Here is a 25,552-nt window from a genome sequence, read left to right as displayed (position 1 = left end):
GTCAAATAAAACTGATTCATTTTCCAAATCAGAAATGACATGATGTCTTTTCTCATTCTACTCAGATGCTCTGGGCAGAAGGAAACCCACTCTGTACTTTTGGTAGTGAAAATATTATTATAAAACTTTGACATGATAGGGCAATATTTTTTAAATTCATCAACATAAATATTAAGATGCTTCATGTTGACAAGATAATTCCCTCACAGCTACTAACTTTTGAAATTCTTAAATATTTTATCATTTCTCCGAATGGGTTATATCTATAGTAGTTGACTTGATGCTTCACCAAAAGAGATCTTTTGCATGTTCTTCTAATCTGAGCACCTTCTGACAAGGGTGTTCCTCCCTATGGAAGCCTCAGGTATACCCTGTCATTCCCACTTGATCTGGGAATTTCCTTCTGTGCTAATGAATCAGGTTAGGAGAGTGACTGCTCTCCTGGGGATTTCTACTCAAAGGTCTTTAGGTTCATGGCAATTGTTGCTTCGTTTGATAGAGTGGACCCAGGTAGAGGCTTGAATAGTATTCCCCAGTCAGGAGGAAGTATGGTTCAGGGATAATAGTTGTCCACTCCTGCCACTTGTGGTTACTTAGGGTGATACATTCTCATTCTTTCTTAACCTCTTTCCTTTACCTTTTTCATCATCACTTGCTCCATTTCCATACTTTTGGCCTTGAATTTTTGGTTGTTGTTTACTTTCTTCAAATGGTGACCAACTTGTCCTAGTTTGCCTGAGAACTGCCCAGTTTTAGCCCCCAAAGCCCCACATTCAGGGAACCCACTCAGTCCTGGGCAAAACCAGGACGGTTGGTTACTTTACCAGGTACAGTGGAGACAACCTCAGGATGGTCAGTTTTGGTTAATTCTCTTAGGGCCAAAAGAAAAAAAATAACTAACTTATAAAGATCAGTGTGTATGGAAAAGAGCTTCAATTCAGTTCCTTCTACCTATTACTAAACTCTCCAAATTCCCATGACTTCTTTTGAAATACAGCCATCCTGATCATCAGCCTGATAGAGTATTTTGAAGGTGGTATTTCTTAGAAAGCATGCCCAGTGTAGTAGGCCTAAAGAACGCTAATAATCAAATAGTTACTAACTTCTGAAAATCAGTCATAAAAATCCAGCTCATTTGGAAAGGCGGAAATATTAAAACAAATAACTTTAAAGTTCTCCATTGTACAACATAAGAGCTTTCTGACTTGGAAAATTTTATCAGCTGACTTTTATCTGGGATTGTACCAGGTCTGCAGAGCAAATTCTCAGACTTAGGAGGGCACTGTTGTGGGCCCAGCCATGCTTTCAACCCATTCTATGTGTTTACTGCCCCCCCATCTCCCACCCCCTGAGAGAACCAGGAAATGGCAGAACCTCAAAGTTCTCCCCATCACCAATTTTGGAACTGTCCAAAGGGAACAGAAGGATGTAACTGGAAAGAATTTACCAGGTCTGTGTTTCATTGGCAACAGGAGTTGAATCTTTGGAATTGCGTGTGAGTAAAGAGTAGAATGTGTGATTTGCAGAAAGTAAAAAAAAGAGCTATTGAAAATATCCAATGTAAGTATGAACTAAATACATCAACTGTGAGATTTTCTTAAGGTTTCCTTATAGGGAAAAAAATGCAGCTTCTCCAGTGTTTGATATCCACCCCTTTTATTTCCCTTAGACTGAGAACCACTTATCCGTAACAATTTTTGGGGGGAGAGGGTCTATAAGCTTGTTTCAGTAGGAAGTAGGAGAGAAGACGATCTCATCCCTTAACCAATTCTGGAGGTACAGAAACTCTACGTATGATATGTAATAACAGTTGGAAATAACAGAGGCAAATGAATTAAATGTCTTAGGCCATTGGGAGGCCAACACGCCTCCCCTGCCACCCAGGAGGTAACCATAAGATGAGAAAGGCCATGAGAAGCCAGATAGAGAGTATTGGGCAGCAAAATCACCAAGGGAACATTGTTCTAATCCTCCCTTGAGCCTGAGAATGATTTAAAGATGCATATTGAGAGACTCTAGAGAATATTACATTAGTAACATACAATATGAAAACATTGACCTGTAAAAACATCTCAATATAAGTTTTCACAGCTAATGTGTATCTTTTAAAAAAAGTCTTTCCCATGAGTATTCTCCAGTGTTTCCCAGTTTTCTATTCTGAATTTTATATAGAGAGAAAACAATAAAATAGATTCTCCCAGTATTATAACTTTAAAAACATCACTGAATCTATCATATCACAATAGAACCATTAAATGTCTAACAGTTAATTTAAAATAAATTAATCCTCCTATTTGTAAACAAGGATAAGTGGAAAACTAAGAGGAAAAAATATGTTTTATGCCACAATGACAGGAATTATAGTAAATGAGGTCTTTATTAGATCTTTGGAAGGATTTGTTCTTTTTCATACATAGGAATTAAAATTTTCCATAGTTTTGGTTATGATGATATACACTATTCTAAAATAAATAGCAACCCTTAAAACCTGTTAGAATAGGAAAGGACACACAGGAATCTAAAGAAGTAGATCGCCAAAGAAAAGATTTTCTGGGGCTGTTGGCTTGTAATTCTTTTAGTTCTCTGTCATTTTCAACGTAGGGTAGACATTTGACACATGTGATTTATCTGTGCATTATCTCTGTTTATTTACAGATAGATTTATTATTTCATGATATTCCAAACCACAGGAGATAGTTAGATTGTTCTGTAGTCTTTCTTTGTCTTTATTTTTGCTTCTAGGTTTAATTAAATATTAAAGGGGAAGTAAATATTGAGAAACATGTTTAAATGCAGACTGAGTTTTCTGTTAGACTGACTTCTCTCTCCAGAGACAGATTCTACTTCAAATAAAAATTTCCTTGTATTAAAATTTGTTTTCCTAAGATTGACTCTCTGGGTATTGGATTAGGTAATGGAAAATTCAATTAGTATATATGTGTGTATGTATGTAAATGCATACACACATATCTTAATTTTTCAAAAGCTACATGTAAGTCATCTAATCTTTATTATATTCTTAACACAGGCAATACAGGTGCCTACAGTCCATACTATTATTTCATATAAAATTTAGAATAACTAAACTTTTACTTTTTCTGGTACCTTCTAATACTATGCCCATGCCACAAAGTTTGTTTCCTTAAATTGAATTATTTTAGTACTATTATATTTGGTCTGGCATTTGTACATAGAGATTTCAACTCTGCCTCATACATACTCATATTAAACCTTACTAGTACTCTTTTATTATATATGTATGCATTTTTAATCCAATTATGTTATCAAAGACAAGGGTATGCTTTGTTGATTCCCCATAGTGCCTATGTGGCACTTTGATTTTAACCTCTGGCTACACAGCGGTACAGTTTTCATCATCTTGAGTCTGTGCTAGCTTTGATAGAGGAAGTTAGCCTTGAATTTAAAATTATGGGGTGGCAGTTACTTTGTGATGAATCCAGGCTTTAACATTGCATTGTTAATTTAGAGACCAAGGTCACCTTATATCTCAGTTTAACAAAATGCCAGGCTTGTGGTAGATTCTTGGTTCTTCCCTAAAAAGTCAGAAATAAAAACTGTAGCTACCTGCTATTCCTGATAAGTTAGCATCTCCTTACGAATTGCTTATGCAGCTATTGAATGAAAGGGAACCCATAGTGTCATTTCAGCAAGTACAGCACAGCATGCATTCTTATAAGGAGCTGTCTACCTCTTATCCTGTTCCTCAGGAATGCGATTTCAGATCAGAGATAGAACAACTGTTCACCCTGCAGCAGTAACCAGCAGAGCACGTGGAAATTATCTTTTGGGACAGAGTTTGGGGGAGCCAGAATCATAATATGGGCACGCTCGCTGAGTGGACAAATTATGTATACTTTCAGCTCTTGTTCCTCCCGCCCCCCAAGTTTGTTAAATAAGGAGGGTGTCAGGATCTGATGCTGTGACCTGGGCAGTGTTCCAGCACCCACAGGTCTAAATCACACTCTGTGTACCCACGTCATTCCAGGCAATCATTGCAAAGCTTCAAGGAGACTATCTTGTCTCCATTTTCTGATGGCCCAGCCCTGGGGAGAACTGCCTGCAGATGGCATGCAAATCCTCTTGACATTTACTGACATTATTAATATTCCCAAACTATGCCTTTAAATCAGGAAAGAGGGAGTAGCAAATACACGCTCCATCCTGTAAATTTTCTTGCCATCAGCAGCTAAAGAAAAGGGGGTAAGAAAGAAAAGGGAATGGTAAACTGACATCCCCGAAACAATATATAACTTGTTTCATTATACATACCTTACTAGTCTTTTGGAACCACCCACACACACAAAAATATTCCAGTGAATATTAACACAGGGTCAATTATAGATATCAATACCGGGTCCATCAACAGATCCCTGACTCTTAATGAACAAAAGTGTATATTTTGGAATAATGTATATCATCATAATGATCCGGGAAAATATCCCTTAGAATAACACAAGTATGTTGTCCTATGAGCACATATCTTCAACAGTAACATCTCAAAGGAGGTCAAGGTCCTCTTGACTCTATAGTGAGCCTATATTTTGTGGGCAAGTATCATTGACAATCACTTAGTGGGAGTTCATCACACACAAGAGGGGCAGAATGGATAGCATCCAAAGAAAGTCATGTTGGGTTCTTAAAACAGATAATCTTTGCTTCTCATTAGAAACAAACACCCAAACTAAACCCTTCAATAATGCTATCAGGATCACGGGGGGGGGGGGGGGGGGGAGGAACCTGAGAGTAGAGAGTAAAATCATGTTTAGAAACTCAAAACTCTGAGGTATTCTTGGAAAAATTCGTACCAGAAAATGTAGAGAAAGCAAAACTCGTGTCCCCCCAAAGAGCACTAGTCACTGTCCTCGTTGACCACATACATTGCTGTGCTTGGAAGCCAAGGCACTGATGTCCTGATTCCAACTAAAAGACAGTTGAGGAAAGAACCTGGTTCTGTTTAACTTTTTTCGACCAATTTTTTTGAGCCAAATTTTGTGCAAGTGTGGACAAATTCATGGGTGATCGAATCTCAGGGTTTTGATAAAGACAGTTTGGGCAATGATGACCCTCTGTGGGTGTATCAGGTAGGTTCCCAGGCAGGGCCTCGGAGATCTGGAAAGATCAAACCTTTCAAGGTGGAACAATTCTCACGCTCTTATGAGCATGTGAATATTTAAATATTGATGTGATGCCTTAGATCTGGCTTGGCAACTTATGACCTGTGGGCCAAATTTGTCTACAGCATGATTTCATAAGTAAAGTTTTCTTGGAGTACAGCCACACCTACTTCTTACTATTGTTTATGGTGGCTTTCATGCCAAAAGGGCAGAATTGAGTACTTGTGACACAGAGTGTCTGGCCTTCAAAGTCTTAGGTATTTAGTGTGGCCTTTTACAGAAAAGCTTTTGCCAGTCCCTACCTTACGTGACATGAGGATTCATTCTTTGATTTAAGCATGATAGACTGTCAAAAAATATTTTTTAAAATTTCACACAAAAGCCATAATTAAATAAAATAAAAGATACTTTTTATTATATCATTACATTAAAAGCTAAGAAATAAAATAAAAGAAGCATAATATGCATCACTCTTCTGATCATGCGATTCAGTATATCTCATTCAGCAGAATAGACAGGCCATTGATATTACACTTGAGCAATGAGTTCCAAGTTTTCTCATAGGAAACATGACAAAGGACACCTTAATAAGTGACCAGGAAGCACCTAAGCAGCCCATTTATTATACACCTTCAGTAGCTGTTATATCCATAGTTTCCGTTTTCATCTCCTTAAATATTAAGCTTTTCCTTGCATTAATGAGCATTGAAAAGGTACACATTTATGTTTTTGATTGAGGGTAAAATGCAATGAGGAATTTAATCAAAGCAACAGGAGGCTAATTAATGCAATCAGCATTAGGTCGTGCAAATATTGTCATTGAATGCCATTGTGTAAAGCTGGTGACAATGATTTGGGCTGCTGGGAGATTTGCCCCTCTGTTCAGGCAATAAAACCAAGAGAGGAGAGACAGAAACTGAATGCCAAGCCCAGAGTTGGATTATTCTTTCCATGTTCCGCTTTTCTTATGAATCATTTAGTAACTACCAAAATTATCTTATTTGGGTAAAATTCGTAATGCACTACATCCTGTCAAAGCCCCAGAAGTCTCATTACTTGACAATGCTATATCAGAGTAATATTAAAATAGGTAGTGGGGTTGCATTATTTCTAATTTTGCCAGTGGAAAGGAGTGGTAAAAGGTAAGTTATTTCCAGCATCAAGGACACCAGAAAGAAAAATAATTTGTTAAACATGATCCCAGTAGCCTAAAAGAGAAAATTCATCAAAACGGGAACACAGTTTTTTGCTTCTCAGTGGCATTATGCTCATTATTTCACTTCTTGGGTGTTTCTAAGACATCAGCCATCATAGTACTTGATCAAGCTCAACTATATTCTATTTTGATCTCATCCAATAATGCAGCAATATACTTTACATAGTCATGAAAATTAAAACCAGCCAATTGACTTAGGGTGTAAAATAAATTGTTTATTGGGACCAAGAAATATTTCACCCCCCCAAAAAAAACACAACACAAAACAAACAGATTCATAGAAACAGAGACCAGAGGGATGGTTACCAGAAGGGAGGAGGTGGGGGATGGGTGAAAAGGGGCAGGGGGATTTGGTTAATAATATCATGATAAGTCCACACGGTGACAGATGATTACTAGAATTAGTGGGGTGATCACATTGCAAGGAATAAAAGTGTCAGCTCACTGTATTGTACACCTGAAACTAATATAACCACTATAAGATTGTATACTAACCAAACTTCAATAAAAAATAAATGAAAAAAAAGTGCAATCTCCACACTATCTCCTAGCACTGTAAGGCCACTGATCTAATAGGCTGTGTTCCAGGCAACACCATAACCATGACATTTATAAGGAATCTTGGTGAATTTTATAGTATCTAAAATCTTTATCATGTACATGGAACATGTTTGCATGTACATTATAATAAGCTTTTAATAGTTTTATGTTTATGTTATTTTTTTAAAGTCATGCATGTAACATAATTGCTATGGACTTGGGGTTACTTTTCATTGCCAGAAAATTGTGTGTGTGTGTGTGTGTGTGTGTGTGTGTGTGTGTGTGTGGTAAAGTCAGCCCCCTTGGCATATATCTTAAATGCTGCATATCCTAGGCTTGACTATGTTAAAACTTCCATTACATGAAAAAGACTGGCTATAAAAAATATCTCCTGAAATTTGAAATTTATATTTCTGAATCATTGGAGATGAAAATATTTGAATATCCTTAACTATACACCATGCTTGTTACTGATAATTCTACCTAAATCTAACCAAACGTCAAGTGTTTCCAAAATTTCTCTGGCATGATGGATAAAAGGTTATTGAATTATAAGTAATGAACACTTGACTAATGACTTTCTAGTCAAACAGTATAAATAATTGCTTTTTAGAGGTGAGTGAACTTGGAAATTGGCACTCAGTAAATGTCCCACAAATACACAACGTTGCTCTTCGATCCCGTATCCCATTCCTTCACACCATGGCTTCAATGCTCAGTCCCACTCACCATTGTAGTTTCTGCTATTGACCCAAAGCTGTTGATAAATATGTTGCAGGTAACATTTACAGGAGGCCCTGCAAGTTGAACAATAAATAGAAAATTTGACAGGTTGTGTTCATGGCATAATCACGTCACGATTTTCTCTTGCCAGTGGCATTGCAGCACTTACCATGGTGGTTTCTGTGACTGATCCAAAACTGTTGATAAAAATATTGCAAGTAACGTTTACTGGAGGACCTGCAGAGTGCAATAAGAATATTGCAATAGACAGGGAGGCAAAAATACAGCTTCATCAACATCTGTGCAAATGACTAGCGATGTAAACAAAATTAAAATGGTGGTGAGATGGCAAAAGAAAAGTTTTACCCAGGGGTTCATAGTGATAACATTCCCACTAGTATTTTGAATAATGACAGTTAAGCAATAACTTACCCTGAAGAGTTTTGGATTTGGAAAATATAAGCTGAAGACTATTAAACTGAATTCATTTTCAGTAGTTGCTATCAAAATAGCTTTTCAGGTGGGTGTCTTTCCTTGACTTTAGGGTCAACAGCATTGTAGATGTCAACAGTGGGCACCCCATGGTGAGGAAATAACCTGGGTCATGAGTTTAAATGGAATTGCATTTTGAACTGTGGATGGGTCAGGAATATTCACCTCCTTTTGCATGACACCCTTTAAATCAGTAGATCTAGTTTGATTCTCTCGATACCTCTGAATTTACCCCATTCCTTCAATAATCCTTTGAACCCCGATGAAAAATGATGCACAGAAACACAAAAACAAAGAAAATTAGCTCATTTTAAGAAATAAACACAAAAAATGTTACTTACTGTCCAGTTTGTTGTCTCAATAAATATAGTACCAAGCAAGAGTTATTAATGCTAGATGTGCTTCGAACAAAGAAACTATTTTTTTTTCTCCAGAGAACCAGGGACTAACTCTCTTCCTCTTGCCCTTTGGCTCCCATCCAAGCACTAACCAGGACAGACTCTGTTTAGTTTCAGGGATCAGATGAGATCAGGTGTGCTCAAGGGTTATGGCCACGGACTCTGTGCTCTTTGACAATAGAGAAATGACTCGCTGATGATTTCCAGTCTCGTTTTGCTGGGGAATGTTTATTGCCCTCATCTAGTTTCCTCCTAATGCTGTCTCAGATAAGAACAGATTGCCATAACCATCTACTCACTCACTGCTTGCCCCTGTGGAAGTCTGTCTGTCTTCACTCAAAGGTTGAACAAGTTGGTTCAAGCTACACCCAGTTGGTTCTGTACCCAACCAGCCAGTGGGATCTGAATGAGGATGAATTTGGCTTGAGACCTCCCTCGAATGCTGGTGATAAAACACAGCCCTGGAGCCTCATGTCATTAAACTCTACCAGTCTGCGTTGGGTTCTCAAAGTGAGGAAAGAAAACTTGGGCTGAAAATCTAATTTAAATCCCCAGGCAAGGACTTTTGTTAAAAGAAGGAGTAAGGAGTTTTGGTAAAAGAGACGTGTTAAGCTCTTTTTCTTTTTAACAGAACTAACTTTTCAGTTTGGATGAAAAAGTAAATGTGTTTATTTAAAAAAATATTTGCAGATGGTGAATCACAGGCATGACCATATTACCCAAACATTTTTCAGCCTCCAAGTCTTGTGATTCGTCCCTTTATCCCCTCCTCTTTTATTTTAGCATCTGTCAAGATGACTTCTCCATGGTCACTTCCTACTCTGTTTGATTTTGTTTCTCTTTTTTTGGTTACTCAAAACAAAACAAAACAAAAATGGGTCTCTTTATTAGCTGTAAAATTCTATTCTACAACAAATGCATTTCTCTGCTAATAAGAAATAAAGTAGACAAGGTAGAGGCAAGTCATGAGAAATCTATATGTTTGCTTTTTTTTGTTCTTTTTACAATAAAATGTTTCCTTTTAAATAGTACAGTTCAGGATGGAAAACTGTCATAAAGTTTTATATGCAAGATAGAGAGAAAGTACATGATGGGGGAAAGAAACAGGAAAAAGAGAAATGTCATCTTAACAGGAGGAATTTGAACATTTAAATGTAGGTTACCTTGTACTGTACATTATCTGTGTGGCCTCCTCATCTAACTTGGAAGCATTTAGAAGGCTGGGTCATACCATCATATATTTGTTTTTGTCCTTCTCAGTAAATGGTAGTGTGGGTGTATTAGTGGAACTCAAAATATTTTTTAAGCTACCACATATTGACACATGAAGAATGTTAAAAATGTATCTATTTTAAGCCTCACAAAAGAGGAATTGTTTTACTGCTCCAGTAAATATTTTCAGATGAGGAAACTGGGGGTTAGAGGGGTAAAGTAATTTGCTTAAAGTTGTGCCACAGTAATTAGAAAAGCTGAGAGTGTCTCATTCTGATTACAGAAACCTAAACTTTCAGCCACTTTGCTCCACTGCATTCATTGCACAACGTCCTCTCTCCTTCCTGACCCATGATATTGTCCCTTGGTTTGTACATTTCTGGGATAATTTTACCTTTTACATCTGATTTCTTCAATCTTGGCATTGTCTCAAGGTTCATTTGCATTTGGATATAAAAGTATCAAAGGAAAAAAAAGTAACTTTTTTTGATAAGGGATTAGCACATGCCCATAATAAGAACTGACACATGTTAAAACTTCGCTGGGTGAGAGTGAGTGCCTTATTTCATTCTTCAGTAATTAGGTGCTACCATGTCCACCATCTTATAGATAAGGAAACTGAGGCACAGAGGTGGTTAATTAATTTTCCCAAGGTCACAGAGTTTGTAAGAGGCAGAAATTACCTAACTTTAGGGACACTTTTTTTAAACTATAGGGGTAAAATGACTGAGGCCGATAGAATTATCCTAATGACAGAAGCTACCTCAATATGGGACTCAGCCTGCGAGTCCTTTGGGTTGAATGATAGGATTGTTTTACACTTTTAAGAGTTATCCTGATATGTGCCAGTACAACCTTTCATCTGTGTTTTAGCCCAATAATCTGCTAAGGTGTTCTAATTAACAAGGACATATTCTTACATGAATGAATGTGTTCTGTAAATTGTAGAAAAATAGTTAACACTAGTTAAGGTCATCTAATTGATTTATCAACAAAGTTATGCTATTCCGAAGTGAATTGGATGAGGATTTGACTAGGAAAAAAGAATTATGTAGACATCGTCTCTATCACTATCCTCCCCTTCCTTCTTTCCTCCTTTGTCTCCCATCTTTTTTCTTCCCTCCCTCCCTCTTTCCCTTTCTTTCCCTCTCTTGTTCTCTTTCTTACTTTGTATTTTTTGCCTTATTCTTATGAGAAAGAACAATATTTCCGTAACTCAAGTATGTAATTCAAATATAAAAGGAAATAAGAAATAGATTTGGACTTATTTCATTTAGCATAGTATCCTCAAGGTCCATCCATGTCCCAAATGGCAAGATTTTGTCTTTTTTTTTTTAATGGATGAGTGGCATTCCATTGTGTGTGTGTGTGTGTGTGTGTGTGTGTGTGTGTGTGTGTGTGTGTGTGTGTCTGTCTGTCTTTATCCATTCATCCATCAATGGACACTTAGGTTGTTTTCATATTTTGGCTACGATAAATAATGCTGCTATGAACATTGGGGTGATATCTTTTAGAATTAGTGTTTTTGTTTTCTTTGGAAAGATACTCAGAAGTAGAATATCTGTATCATGTGGTAGTTCTATTGTTAATTTTTTGAGGACTCTCCATACTATTTTCAATAGTGACTATGCCAATTTACAATCTCACCAACAGTCAGATGGAGAAAGACAAATATGATATAATTTCACTCACATGTGGAATATAAAAAGAAAACAACAAAAAACCCTCATAAATACAGACAACACATTGGCGGTTACCAGAGGAGAAAGGGCTATGGGGAGGGCGAAATGGGTAAAGTGGGTCAGTTATATGGTGATGGATGGAAACTAGACTTTTGGTGGGGAGCATACCTTAGGGCATACAGATGTCAAATTATGATGTTGTACACCGAAAACTTATATAATATTATAAAGCAATGTTACCGCAATAAAAAATAGATTTGACTACTTTAAATGTATTTGGAAGAATGGCTCTCCTCCCTGACCCCCAGCACAAAGTATGACAAGCCTCATCCCATATTGAATCTCTTGGTCGCTATATATCACTCTCTCAGGTTGTCTTCTTTGGAATAGGGCATTTGTCTTGGTAACCCAAGTAAAATTACAATTATGCTACTTGAAAGGAATAATAGAGTTATCGATTATTGTCCGTAAACATCTTTACTTTGGGATCAGTTGATCAAATGGCTGTAAGAGGGCATAGTCTCACGATAAATAGTGCTTCCAAGTTATATCTCCTGCTATTCACACTGTGATTGGAAAATCAGCAGAATCAGCACCATCTGAGAGCCTGTTGGAAATGCAAACCCTCAGACCCCATTCGAGTCCTGCTGAAGCACTTTAACAGAGGGGATTTGTTTCTGTAGATCACTTGTACTTTGCTTCAGTATTTCATGAGTGTTCCTTTAAATGTTGACTGTAGTCTGTTAACAAAACTTCTAAGGTCAAACAAGTATGGGAAACCCTCTGAAATAAGGCTAGGCAAGTTTCTTTAGCATAGATTTCCCCAAAGTTGTGCAACAATCACCACTGTCTATTTCTAAGTTTTCCATCACTTCAAACAGAAACTTTGTAACTGTTAAGCAATAAGTCCCTGTTCTCCTCTCTCCCCAGCCCCTGGCAACTTCTAATCTACTTTCTGTCTCTGTGAATTTGTCTATTCAAGATATCTCATATAAATAGAATCATACAGTATTTATCTTTTCTGTCTGGCTTCTTTCACTTAGCATCATGTTTTTCAAAGTTCATCCATCTTGTAGCATGCATCAGAATTTCTTCCCTTTTTATGGATGAATAATAATCCATTGCATGTATATACTATATTTTGTTTATTTGTTCATGGATACTTGAGTTGTTTTCACCTTTTGGCTATTGTGAGTAAAGCTGCAATGAAATGTTTGAGTTCCTCCTTTCAATTCTTTTGGATCTATGCCTAGGAGTGGAATTTCTGGGTCAGATGCTAATTCTATATTTAACTATTTAAGGAACTGCCATACTGTTTCCCACAGTGGCTGCACCATTTTACATTGCCACAAGCCATGTATGAGAATTCCAATTTCTTCACATATTTGCTAACACCTATTTTCCATCTTTTGATTATAGCCATCCCAGTGGTATCTCATTGTGGTTTTGATTTTCATTTCCCTAATGACTAGTGACATTGAGCATCTTTTCATGTGATTATCAGCCATCTTCTTTTGGAAGTCTATTCAAGTCCTTTGCCCATTTTTGTATTGGGTAGTTTGTTTTTCTGTTGTTGAGTTGCAGGAGTTCATATGTTCTGGATATTAAACTCTTATCAGATATAATGATTTGCAAGGTTTTCTCCCATTTTGTATGTTTTCTTTATTTTTCTTGATAATGTCCTTCGATGCACCAAAGTTTTTAGTTTGTTTTTTTTTCATCACCAAAAAGTATTTATTCAGGAAAAAGAAAAGGTTGCAACCCAGTCATGCAGCCATGGCAAGCCATATGCATACGCTGGCCTGCATCCTGAAACGAAGCACTATTTATAGAAGGGAAATGGAAATTAAGGGAAGGAGAAGTTAGAGTTTTCAGTTTTGTTTTTTTGTTTGTTTGTTTGTTTTTTTAATTTTATTTTATTAAATTTATTGGGGTGACAATTGTTAGTAAAATTACATAGATTTCAGGTGTACAATTCTGTATTACATCATTTTCTAGATATTATAGCCAGAAAGTCAGTGCTCATAGGTGACCTCGGAGCTGTCCACACTGCTGATAGGAGCTGCAGTTCTGTTCCCTGCATTTCAGTTTTAATGAAGTCCAGTTTATCTACTTTTCCTTTTGCTGCTCATGCTTTGGTATTATCAAAAAAAAAAAAAAAATTAACTACCAAATCCATGGTCATGAAGATTTACCCCTATATTTTCTTTTAAAAGTTTTACTGTTTCACCTCTTGTAGTTAGGCTGTTGATTCATTTGGAGATAATTTTTGTGTATGGTGTGAGATAGAGGTCCAGCTTCATTCTTTTGCATGTGGAAATCCACTTTTCCCAGCATTATTTGTTGAAGATTCTAGTCTCTTCCCCCTTTGAATGGACTTGTTGACCTTGTCAAAATCAACTGGCCATAAATATATAGATTTATTTTCTGGACTCTCAATTCTATTCCATTCGTCATTATGTTTATGCTGATGCCAGTATTGCATTATTTTGATTACTGTAGCTTTGTTTTAAGTTTTGAAATCAGGAATTGTTAATCCTTTCACTTTTTTGTTCTTTTTCAAGATTGTTTTGGCTATTCAAGGCCCTTTACAATTTCATATGAAGTTGAGGATTGGCTTTTTCACTTTTGAAAAAAAAAAAAACACCCAAAGGCAATTGAAATTTTTATAGGAGTTGCATTGAATCTATAGATTGCTTTGGGTAGTAGCAACATTTTACCAAGATGAAGTCTTTCCATTTATTAAGTTTTCTTCGTGTATGTTACAATTTTGCTGAATTCATTTATTAGCTCTAGTAGTTTTATTTTGGATTATTTGGGGTTTAAAATATATAAAGTAAATATTGCAAATAAAAAATGGTTTGGTGGTTGCCAGAGGGTAAGGGGGGTGGGGGGTGGGGGGTGGGAGATGAGGGTAAGAGGGATCGAATATATGGTGATGGAAGGAGAACTGACTCTGGGTGATGAACACACAATGGGATTTATAGATGATGTAATACAGAATTGTACACCTGAAATCTATGTAATTTTACTAACAATTGTCACCCCAATAAATTTAATAAAATTAAAAAAAATAGTTTTACTTCTTACTTCTTTTTAGTTTTACTTCTTTTACTTCTTACTTTCAAATTTGGATGCTTTTTCTTTTTCATGTCTAATTGCTCCAGATAAAACTTCTAATACATGTTGAATCGCAGTGATAAAAGCTGGCATCCTTACCTTGTTTTTGATCTTAGGGAGAAAGCTTTTAGTCTTTCACCATTGAGTATGCCTCTTATAAATGGCAGATAGTTGGATCATGTTGTTAGTTTTGAATTTTTCATAAATGCCCTTTATCAGGATAAATAAATTTCTTTCTATTCCTAGTTTTTCTGAGGTTTTTTTTTTTTTTCTTGTGGAAGAGTATTGGACTTTGTCAACTGCTTTTTCTGCATCAGTTGAGATGATCATGTGTTTTCTTTCCTTCATTCTGTTATTGTGGGGTATTACTTTGATTTTATTATATTGAACTACTTTTGCATTCCTGGGATAAATCCCAGTTGGTCATGGTGTATAATTCATTTACTATGCTGTTGGATTTGTTTTCCTAATATTTTGTTGAGGATTTTTACATCTGTATTCACAAGGGATATTGGCCTGTGATTTCCTTTTCTTGTAGTATCTTTATCTGGTTTTGCTATCAGTGTAATGTTGGCCTCATACAATGAGTTAGGAAATATTCTTTCCTCTTTTATTTCTTGGAACAGTTTGAGAAACATTGGTGATAATTCTTATTTAAATGTTTGGAAGAATTCACCAGTGAAGCTGTACAGTCCTGAACTTTTCTTTGGAAGGTTTTTGATTACTCATTCAATCTCTTTACTTGTTACAGGTCTGTTAAAGTTTTCTATTTCATCTTCAGTGAGTTTAGGCAACTTGTGTGCTTCTAGGTATTTGTCCATTTCATCTAGGTTATCTAATATGTTTATAATCTTCTGTTATGATTCTTTGTTATTTTTGTAAGGTCAATAGTAATACCTCCACTTTCATCTCTAATTTTAGTTATTTGAGTCTTCTCTCTTTTTTTTTTTTTTGTCAGTCTAGCTAACGGTTTGTAATTTTTGTGGATATTTTAAAAGAACCAACTTTTGGTTTTGTTAATTCTCTAATTGCTTTTTATTTTTCTCTATTCTAATCTTATTATTTACTTCATCTGAGAACTTTGGGTTCAGTTTGCTCTTCTTTTCCAAGTGTCTCAAGCTGTACTATTAGGTTATTGATTTTAGATCTTTTTTTTTATGCAGGCATTTATATTATAAATTTTCCTTTGAGCACTGCCTTTATTGTATGGCATAAGTTTTTGTATGTTGTGTCTTTGTTTTTATTCATCTATAATTTTCCTTGTAATTTCTTCTCTGACCCATTGATTGTTTAAGAGTATGTTAACTTCCAAATATTTGAATTTTCTGGTTTTCCTTTTATTGTTGATCTTTAGCTTCATTCCGCTATGGTTGGAAATATTCCTTTTATGATTTTAATCTTTTAAAATTTATTAAGATTTTTGGCCCAATATATGGTCTGTTCTGGAGAATGTTTCATATACACTTGAGAAGAATGTGTATTCTGCTGTTTCTGGGCAGAACATTCTATTCTATGTTTGTTAGGTCTAGTTCGTTTATAGTATTGTTCATGTCCTCTATTTCCTTACTGATCCCTATAGATGTTCTATCCATTATTGAAAATGGTATATTAAAGTCTCCAACTATTACTGTAGAAATGTTATTTCTTCCATCAGTTCTGTCAAGGTTTACCTCATATTTGGGGCTCTGTTGTTTGGTGTAAATATTTTTAGAATTGTTTATATCACCTTGATGATGTGACCCTTTTGTTAGCATATATAATGTCATTCTTTGTCTCTTTAAGTGATTATGACTTAAAGTCTATTTTGTTGGATTTTAGTATAGCCACCTCAGCTCTCTTTGGTTACTCTCTTTGGTCTCTCTTTTTCCATTTTTTCACTCTCACTCTACTTGTGTCTTTGGATCTAAAGTGAGTCTCTTGTAGGTAGCATATAGTTGGATCATAGGTATTTTATCCATTCTTCTAATCTATGTCTTTTGACTAGGGAGTTTAGTCCATGTCCATTTAAAGTACTTGATGATAAGGAATGACTTACTTCTGGCATTTGGTATTTGATCTCTGTATATATTACAGCTTTTTGTCTCTTGTTTTCTCTATTACTACTTTCTTTTGTATGTAGTTGACTTTTTTGCAGTAAAGCAAAAAAAATTTCTCCTTAATTTCCCTTTTTGTATACTTTTTAAGATACTTTGTTTGTGGTTACCATGGGGATTACATTTAACACCCCCAATTTATAACAGTCTAGTTTGAATTGATACCAGCTTAACTTCAATAACATAAAAACTCCACTCCTATACAGTTACATTCTTCTCCCTTTATGTTGTTGTCACAAATTATATCTTTATTCATTGTGTGCCTGATAGCATAGATTAATAACTTTTTAAAATACATTTGTCTTTTAAATCCTGTAGTAGACAAAAAGTGGAGTTATAAACCAAAAGTACAATAATACTGCTTTTATATTTACCAATGTATTTACCTTTACCAGAGACCTTTATTTCCTCATTAGGCTTTGAGTTACTGTCTAGCATCCCTTCTTTTCAACCTTAAGGACTCCTTTTATCATTTATTGCAGGGTGGGTCTAGCTATGAACTCTCTCAGTTTTTGTTCACATGGGAATGTCAATTTCTCCTTCATTTGTGAAAGACAGTTTTGCTGGATGTAAACAATCAGTTGCAGTTTTTTTGTTTTGTTTTGTTTTTAATTTTCAGCACTTTAAATATATCATCCCAGTGCCTTCTGGTCTCTAAGGTTTCTAATGAGAAATTGGCTAATGATCTTATTGGTGATTCCATGTAAGTAATGAGTCGCTTTTCTCTTACTGTTTTAAAAATCTCTCATTGTCTTTGGCTTTCAGCAGTTTGATTATTAAGTTTCTCAGTGTGAATCTCTTTGGCTTTCCTATTTGGAATTCATTGGTGTTAGTAGATTTATAGATTTATGTATTTTATCAAAGTTGGGAAGCCAAAGTTTCCGCAAATACTTTATTCAAATATTCTTTATGCCCCTTTCTTTCTTCTCCTTCTGAGACTCCCAGTATGTGTATGATGGTCCATTTGATGGTGTACCATTTGTCATTTAGACCCTGTTTAGCTTTCTTTATTCTTTTTCTGCTATGCTCCTCAGACTATAATTTAATTGTTCTATCTTCAAGTTCACTGATTTTTTCTTCTGTCTATTCAAATCTCTTGTTGAACTCTTCTACTGAATTTTCTATTTCTGTTATTGTACTTTTCAGCTCCAGAATTTCTTTTCTTTTTTTTTAAATAATAGCTGGATCTTTATTGGTATTCTCATTTTATTCATACATTGCTTTCCTGGTTTTCTTTCATTCTTTGTCCTTGTTTCTTTTTATATCTTTAAGCATATTTAAGACAGTTGTTTCAAAGGCTTTCTTTAGTAAATCCAAAGTCGAGACTTCCTTGTGGATCATTTCTATCAATTTATTTTGTTCCTTAGAATGGGATATACTTTCCTGTTTCTTTGTATGTTTTCGATTTTAATAATAATTGGATATTTGGGGGCCAGCCCACTGGCTCAGGTGGTTGGAGCGCCGTGCTCCTAATGCTGAGGTCGCCAGTTCAATTCCCACATGGGCCAGTGAGCTGCACCCTCTACAGCTAAGATTGTGAACAACGGCTCTCCCTGGAGCTGGGCTGCCGTGAGCAGCTGGAGGTCAACATGAGCTGCCACGTTCTGCTGTAGGCTACTGTGTGCTGCTAGGAGTGGCCAGTGACCAGTGTGAGTGGCTGGCAGCCGGCGAGAGCTGCCATGAGCTGCCGGCCAACAACTGGTGACCGACTGCCTCAGCCAGGGGGAACGCAAGGCTCATAATACCAGCATGGGGCAGGGAGCTGTGTCCTGCACAACTGGACTGAGAAATAATGGCTTGAACTGGAGTGGGGGCCTGGCGGAAAAAGGTGAAAAGGGAAAAAAATAATTGGACACTTGAGTATTATAATGTGATAACTGAAATCAGATTCTCCCCCTTCCCCAGAGTTTTCTGAATGTGTTTTGATTGTTGAAGGCTGTAGTAGGCCATCTGTTTATTGACTTTCCCAAAGCATTTTCGCAAAGACTATATTCCTTCTCATGTGTGGCCATTGCAGTCTGTGTTCCTTAGCTTGTGTTTAGCTAGAGTTTTGACAGGGATTTCCTTGAACACCAAGAACTAAAATATCAACCAACACTCTAAACAAACAAACAGACAGACAAAGTACACTTTTCTCAGTCTTTGCAGATTGTCTATGTGCTGGGGCATTCCTTCAATACTTAGCCAGTCTTGAACTAAACTAGGGATCAGCCCAAGATGAAATCTTAGGATCTGCTCAGGTCTTTTCTGAGCGTGCATCTTGCCCTGAGCATGCATGTGGCTTTCTAAATTCCCCTGCATACATGGCTGATATTGAATTAACTAATTTCCTTAAGAAACTCTCCTCAGCTTTTGATCCCTGGACTTAGATGATCTATTGTATATTTCAACTATAATCTTTTGCCCCCGGCATCTGAAGGTTTTTAGTGTGGTTTTTTTTTCTGGCAGTGTTTTTGATCAAGACCTGATGCTTTCCCATCCTGAGTTCCAAGTTAGGTGGAACAGAGATGAGCACTGTTATGGGTTGAATTAAGTCCCGTCAGATTCACATGTTGAAATCCTAAGCCCCAGCAACTCAAAATATAAACATATTTGGAGACGTCTTTAAAGAGATAATTAGCGTTAAATGAGGTCATGATGGTAGGCTATAATATGATATACATAGTGTCCTAACAAGAAGAGGAGAAAAGAGATTCCAGGGATATGTGTGCACAGAGGAAAGACCATGTGATGACACAGTAAGAAGTGGTGATCTGCAAGCCAGAGAGAAAGACCCAGGAGAAACCAAATCTGCTGACACCTGTATCCAAGAATTCTGGTCTCTAGAACTCTGAGAAAGTAAATTTCTGTTATTTAAGCCACCCAGTCTGTGGTGTTTTGTTATGGTAGCCCTAGAAAACTAATACAAATGCCTTGCATCAGTCCTTCTGATAGTACATAGACATGTTAGAATAGACAAAATAATTTGTGAATAATCTTTTGTCTGCCCTCTCTGGAAACAGGGACCCAGGCTCTACATTGAAAATGTAGGCTGTCACTGATTCAAAACCAAAACCACTAATGGGAGGGTATGGGGCAAGGGAAGTAAAAACTTTCCTACTATTTTGAAGTTGGCTTTTTCTTGATTCAGTAATCTCTAGGTTGCTGTAAATGTTTGACTATTTTCCAGAGTTCTGACCAAGTTAGTTCTGACAGTTTGTACTTTTTGATGTTGCTGTTGGGGAACAAGAGCTTAGAGCTGCCTACTTTGCTATTTTGTTGACGTCAGGCTCCCCCTTCCCAAAACTTTAATACACTCATGTGAATTATGGTGTTTCTGAAGGGGAACACATAGTATGTCTTGTTTCTCAAATTTATTTGACTACAGGAGATTTTTAAAACAAACCATCCTTTGCATGGAGCACATTAGAAAGATGGTAAACAGTCTGCCAAACATAGTTTTGAAAATGCTGATCCACATTAGCAATTTATTAACTCAATTAACAAATTCTTGTTGAACAGTAAATATGCTAGACGTAGTAACAGAACTATGAATGAGACTAACAGCAATCATAGGGTTATTGTAAAACCCTGTGCTCCCGCCAAAGAGGGAATGTTTTATTGGGGGCTGCAGGGTAGGTGCCTGGGACAGAGCAGTAATGGAAGAGGAACAAAGAATCAGTAAAGATCAGTTTAACCTTTCCAAGTTATTTTTCTGAGGCTAAATTTATGTAATGATCATGTAATCTAGAGCTATAACTCAGGGATGCAAATGAAAAACTCTGCTAGTAATCAGATTTGATAAATGTATTTATTCCTAGATGAGTTCTCATAAAAATTCAGTGTCAGGGAAACAAAAGAAAAAATAAACAACGGGGATTACATCAAATGAAAAAGTTTTTCACAGCAAAGGAGCCCATCAACAAAATGAAAAGACATCCTACTGAATGGATGAAGATATTTGCCAATGATGCATCTGATAAGGGGCTAATATACAAAATTTATTAAAAACTCATACAATTTAACACCAAAAACCAAACAACCCAATTAAAAAATGGGCAGAGGACCTGAATAGACATTTCTCCAAAGAGGACATACAGATGCCCAATAGACACATGAAAAGAAGCTCGACATCACTAATCATTACAGAAATGCAAATAAAAAACAATGAGATATCACCTAACTGTTGTCAGAATGGCTCTCATCAATAAATCGACAAACAACAAGTGCTGGCGAGGATGTGGAGAAACGGGAACCCTGGTGCACTGTTGGTGGGATTGCAGATTGGGAAACAAAACGGAATTACCTTATGACCCAGCAATTCAACTCCTGGGTATTTAGCTTAAGAAATCCAAAACACTAATTCAAAAAAATATATGCACGCCTATGTTTACTGCAGTGCTATTCACAATAGCCAAGATATGGAAACAACCAAAATACTCATAATAGACGATTGAATAAAGAAACTGTGGTACATTTATACAAGGGAGTATTATGCAGCCATAAAGAAGAATGAAATCTTACCATTTGCAACAATATGGATGGATCCAGAGGATATTATGCTAAGTGAAATAAGTCAGACAGAGAAAGACAAATACTATGTGATCTCACTTATGTGTGGAATCTAAAAAGCAGAATAAATGAGCAAACAAAACAGAAATAGACTCATAGATACAGAGAACAAACTGATGGTTGCTAGATGGGAGGGGGCTTAGGGAAGGGTGAGAAAGGTAATGGGATTAGGAAGTAGACATTGGTAGTCACAAAATAGTGACAGGGATGTGAAATACAGTATGGGGAATATAGTCAATATGTTGTAAAAGCTAAATATGGTGTCAGATGGGTACTAGACTTATCAGGGGGATCACTTCAAAAATTATATAAATGCACTGTACACCTGAAGCTAATATAAAATAATATTGAATGTCAACTATAAGAAATGTATATACACACACACATATACACACACGATGTAAAGTACAGCATACGGAATCAATGGTACTGTAATAGCTATGTATGGTGTCAGGTGTGTAGTAGACTTGGGGTCATCACTTTGTGAGGCTGTAAATGTCTAATCATTATGTTGTTTTGTACACCTTAAATTAATAATAAAAAATAAATTCAGTTCCCTAGGTGATGAGTCAACAACATGTTTTTAAAGGACGAAATAGTGAATATTTTAGGCTTTATGGGCCACAAAATCTCTGTCACAGCTACGCTTTTCTGTCTTCATGGTGAAAATAGACATATACAATATACAATATGTTTAAAAATGGGTGTGGGTGTGTTCCAGGAAATATTTACTTACAAAGCAGGTGGTGGACCAGATTTGGCCCATGGGCCAAGTTTGCCGAGCCCTCCTTTGGACTCAGAGTAGGTTGGAGAACAACAGAAATTTTTCTGGAGTTCCATAATGTTTCCATACATGGAAGTGAGGACCAGCCATGAACACGGAGGAGCATAGAGGCTATCTGAAGGACTGTCTACCATGAGTTTGATATTGTGCTCTGTGGCATGAACAAAATCCACTTTAGCAGAAAGGTTGGATGTTAAATGATGTCCTTTGGGCCAGCTGCATTATAGTAGTCCCAGGTGAAAACCATCAAGTCTGAATTAGACTGTTGTGTTATCACAAGAGCTAGGAGGCAGTGTGTAAGTACCATGGGGTCACTCCAGACAACAGATACTTAATACATTTAACTCAGTTATTATACTTAATAGGACTCAGGCATTGCTCATAAAAATGAATTGATGGTAAGAGCATTCAGTAACCTGCATATTTAAAACCTGGAACCAATTTTTATAACTTCTACCATGGTAACGAAAATTTTATCTTATCCATAGTGACTATATTGAAATAAACCCATATATATTATATATGTAATATATATTTCATATATGTAATATATAATATATATTATATATAATATATAATTATATGTTATATATATGTATGTGTTGACCAAAGCTTTCTAAGGTAACAGTAAATATTACTTTTTTTTTAAGCTTCATGATGCATTCAGTTTAAAACATAAGCATTAGAGATAAATATTGTATGATGTCACTTCTTTGTGGAATCTGAAAAAGTTGAACTTATAGAAACAGAGGGTAGAGTGGTGGTTACCAAGGCCTGGGGCTGAGGGAAATAGAGAGGTGTTTGTCAAAGGGTACAAACTTCCAGTTATAATATGAGTAAGTTCTGGGGATCTAATGTGCAGCATGGAGACTGTAGTTAACAACAGTACTGTATACTTGAAAGTTGCTGAGTAGATCTTAAATGTTCTCACCACAAAAAAGAAGTTGTAACTATTTGACATGATGGAGGTTAGCTAACACTACGGTGGTAACCATTTTGTGATATTAACACTATGGTGGTGATCGTTTTTTAATATATAAGTGTATTAGTCACATTCTGTACACCTTAAACTTACCCAGTGTTTTAGGCTAACTATATCTCAATAAAGCTGGAAGAAATTTAAATGAGGGCTACAACAAAGATTTTTAAAAATAGCATTAGAAATAAATAGTGTAACACCCAAAACAACTAGTCACTATTTGTTAGTTTTGCCTCAGTTAATGTTATTTTCCAACCTCATTTTAAGGCAAAAGACTTGAGAGTAGAGGGCATTCTTTGAGTTCCAAAATGAAAATGATGCTTTTTTCCTCTCTTGTCACAGCTAGACCTGAATGGCATTTTCATTTTGCATTTCACGTGTCCTCAAGTACCACAATTGCTTTAGTACAGGGCCCTTGGAAGGGAATGGAATATTAAATATACGTGCTTGATTTATACAGAAATTAAATTTCTTTTGGAATAAGATTTTTGTCTAGCAGGAAGATTCTTGCCATTAGCTCAAGAGACAAAGGGGAAAATAAAGCACATAGAGGAAGCAAGAAGATACAAAGTTGAGGGTCAGAGCCTTGCTATTTTAACATGTGGAAGTGCTGTTTCTTGTGATGGCTTTCTGTGTTGCTTGCTGCTTTGATGCCCATGAAAGAGAGAACCTTGGAAGATGGAAGGATTGCAGGGGGCAGGGGTGGGGAATGGCTTTTTATGGTGATACTCCCTTTGTGAGGGGTGATTTGAGAGGCATCTAACCTGAAATAATGGAGAAAGTTTCTTAAAATACCATAATTGTAATTAGAAATAATCACAGAAAGTGGCCTATTGCTTTTAAACTTCTTGAAAATTCACAAAAAATGATGAATCATGTACCATTGATTCTTCTTCCCAACCCAAAGTCAAAATCATTTTACCAGTCCTATTACATTCAGTTTGGTTGCTAACATCCAGGTCTGTACAAAGAGCAAAATAGTCCAAGAGGTAAAGGTATTAGACATTTACTGATTCCCACAGCCTGATGCGATTGTTCAGTAAACTATTTGCTGGACCAGACATGTTGATAAAATGATGAAATTGCCAGAGTGATTAATCAGCACCTAAGGTAGCTTAAATATAGAGAACCAAATGGCAGCCATTGTGAGTCCTTCCTACTAATGGCTACCAGTTGGCTGCTCTCACACAAGGATGTGTGAACAGATGGATGTGCACACAGCTCTGATCCATATCAGAGGGCTTTGAGAATGCTGGCAAGTTTCTGTCTTTTCACGCTGAGGATTTCTTCATGATTTAAAGAGAAGGGATAAGACAGGGGCCTTCATCTCATAAAGGAGGATCACTTTTAAGAGAGAAAGTGGGTGCTATTAATAATTACACAGGAACACCAGGCATAAACCCGGACTGTCCTGAGAAGACCTAGACTTTGGGTCATACTACTCAAAGGTGTATTTGAAATAGGGCAACTACAAGTCTGTCTTGTTTTTGCCATTAGCTCTGCTTATTACCAGAGCTACTAGCTCTATTTTTGCCACTAGCTCTGTTTAATCTGTGAACTTCAAACAGATTACAGAAACTCTGAGATTCTTAATTCTGTAGAATGAAAATGATGATTACCTTGATGCTAATTGTGAGAATTATTAGTAATGTATGGAAGTCCATAATAGTTGCTCATTAAATTATAGTCTATAATAGTAGTAGTATTGCTATCATTATTACAAGTTCATTGGATTGTCAAAATATGCTTATGCAGAAGATACATCATTAAACACATTTTAATATAAAGTAAACTGAATTGTTGAGACTATAACTTAGATCTCCTAACATTTTCGATGCTAATCTTTACTGAAATAATGCCCATCTCATCCAATTTCCTCTCTCTTCTCTCCATAAGCTCCTGTTTTTTCCTCATCTTTGTAGAACTTTTTAGCAGGATCCAACCACCTTTTACAACTTTCTTGCTTCCAGCAGTGATGCGTAAACATTCTTCATGTCTGAACAACCACATAGTATCGTGGGTTTGCGATAATTGCTGCTAGCTTCTTTATTTAAAATCGGGTTTCTCAAGCTTGGGACTATTGGCATTTTGGGCCGGATCATTCTTTGTTGTAAGGACTGTCCTGTGCACTGTAGGATGTTGAGCAGTATTCTTTGTTTCTACTCACTAGATGCCAGTAACACCCCACCTCCCGTGGCCTCTGTCCAGACATTGCCAAATGTCCACGAGGGGACAAAATATCACCTCCGGTTAAGAACCACTACATTATAAAAAGAAGGTAAAAATGGCAGGATGGATGAAAAGGTTGTTCAGTAAGGATTATGTGTTATGTGATAATGAAGTGAGCTTCAAATTATTTTTCTGCTCAGCCAAACAAATCATTAATATCATATTAAATATCATATTAAAATGTTTTAGTCACGTGATTGGCAAAACTCTTCTATCTCATACATTTCAACAAGATGTGGATTTTAAAAAACATTTAAACATATTTTGGGTGAAAACATGGCAGTATTATTGAATTTATATTTCTTTGTGGGATTTGTTCCTCAGAAAATTTAATTTGGTGCCTCTTTGCAAGTATTTGCTGAATTCTGTGCATTTCCATCTTATAAATCTTCAGCCAT

The 25,552-nt window shown here is 36.3% G+C and overlaps 1 protein-coding gene across 3 annotated transcripts in view; it reads right to left on the bottom strand.

Annotated features, from left to right (window-relative positions):
- GLRA2 (glycine receptor alpha 2) overlaps window positions 1-25,552 on the bottom strand; it is a 191,444-nt gene that overhangs the window by 131,610 nt on the left and 34,282 nt on the right. The window contains exons 1-2 of one of the 3 annotated variants that reach the window (XM_074323744.1): window positions 7,784-7,851; window positions 7,621-7,688 (exon numbers count right to left, since the gene is read on the bottom strand). In XM_074323744.1, the coding sequence (XP_074179845.1) occupies window positions 7,621-7,623 (3 nt within the window). In that variant the 5' untranslated portion in view covers window positions 7,624-7,688; window positions 7,784-7,851. Of the gene's footprint in view, window positions 1-7,620; window positions 7,689-7,783; window positions 7,852-25,552 lie in introns of those variants that run through there. The other 2 variants (XM_019746238.2, XM_019746239.2) reach the window with 2 other exon arrangements.

Source organism: Rhinolophus sinicus, chromosome X, assembly GCF_036562045.2.
Source record: "Rhinolophus sinicus isolate RSC01 chromosome X, ASM3656204v1, whole genome shotgun sequence".
Taxonomy (NCBI): domain Eukaryota; kingdom Metazoa; phylum Chordata; class Mammalia; order Chiroptera; family Rhinolophidae; genus Rhinolophus; species Rhinolophus sinicus.
The sequence above is the reverse complement of the archived record's forward strand: the minus strand, read 5'-3'. Positions and strand labels throughout refer to the sequence as shown.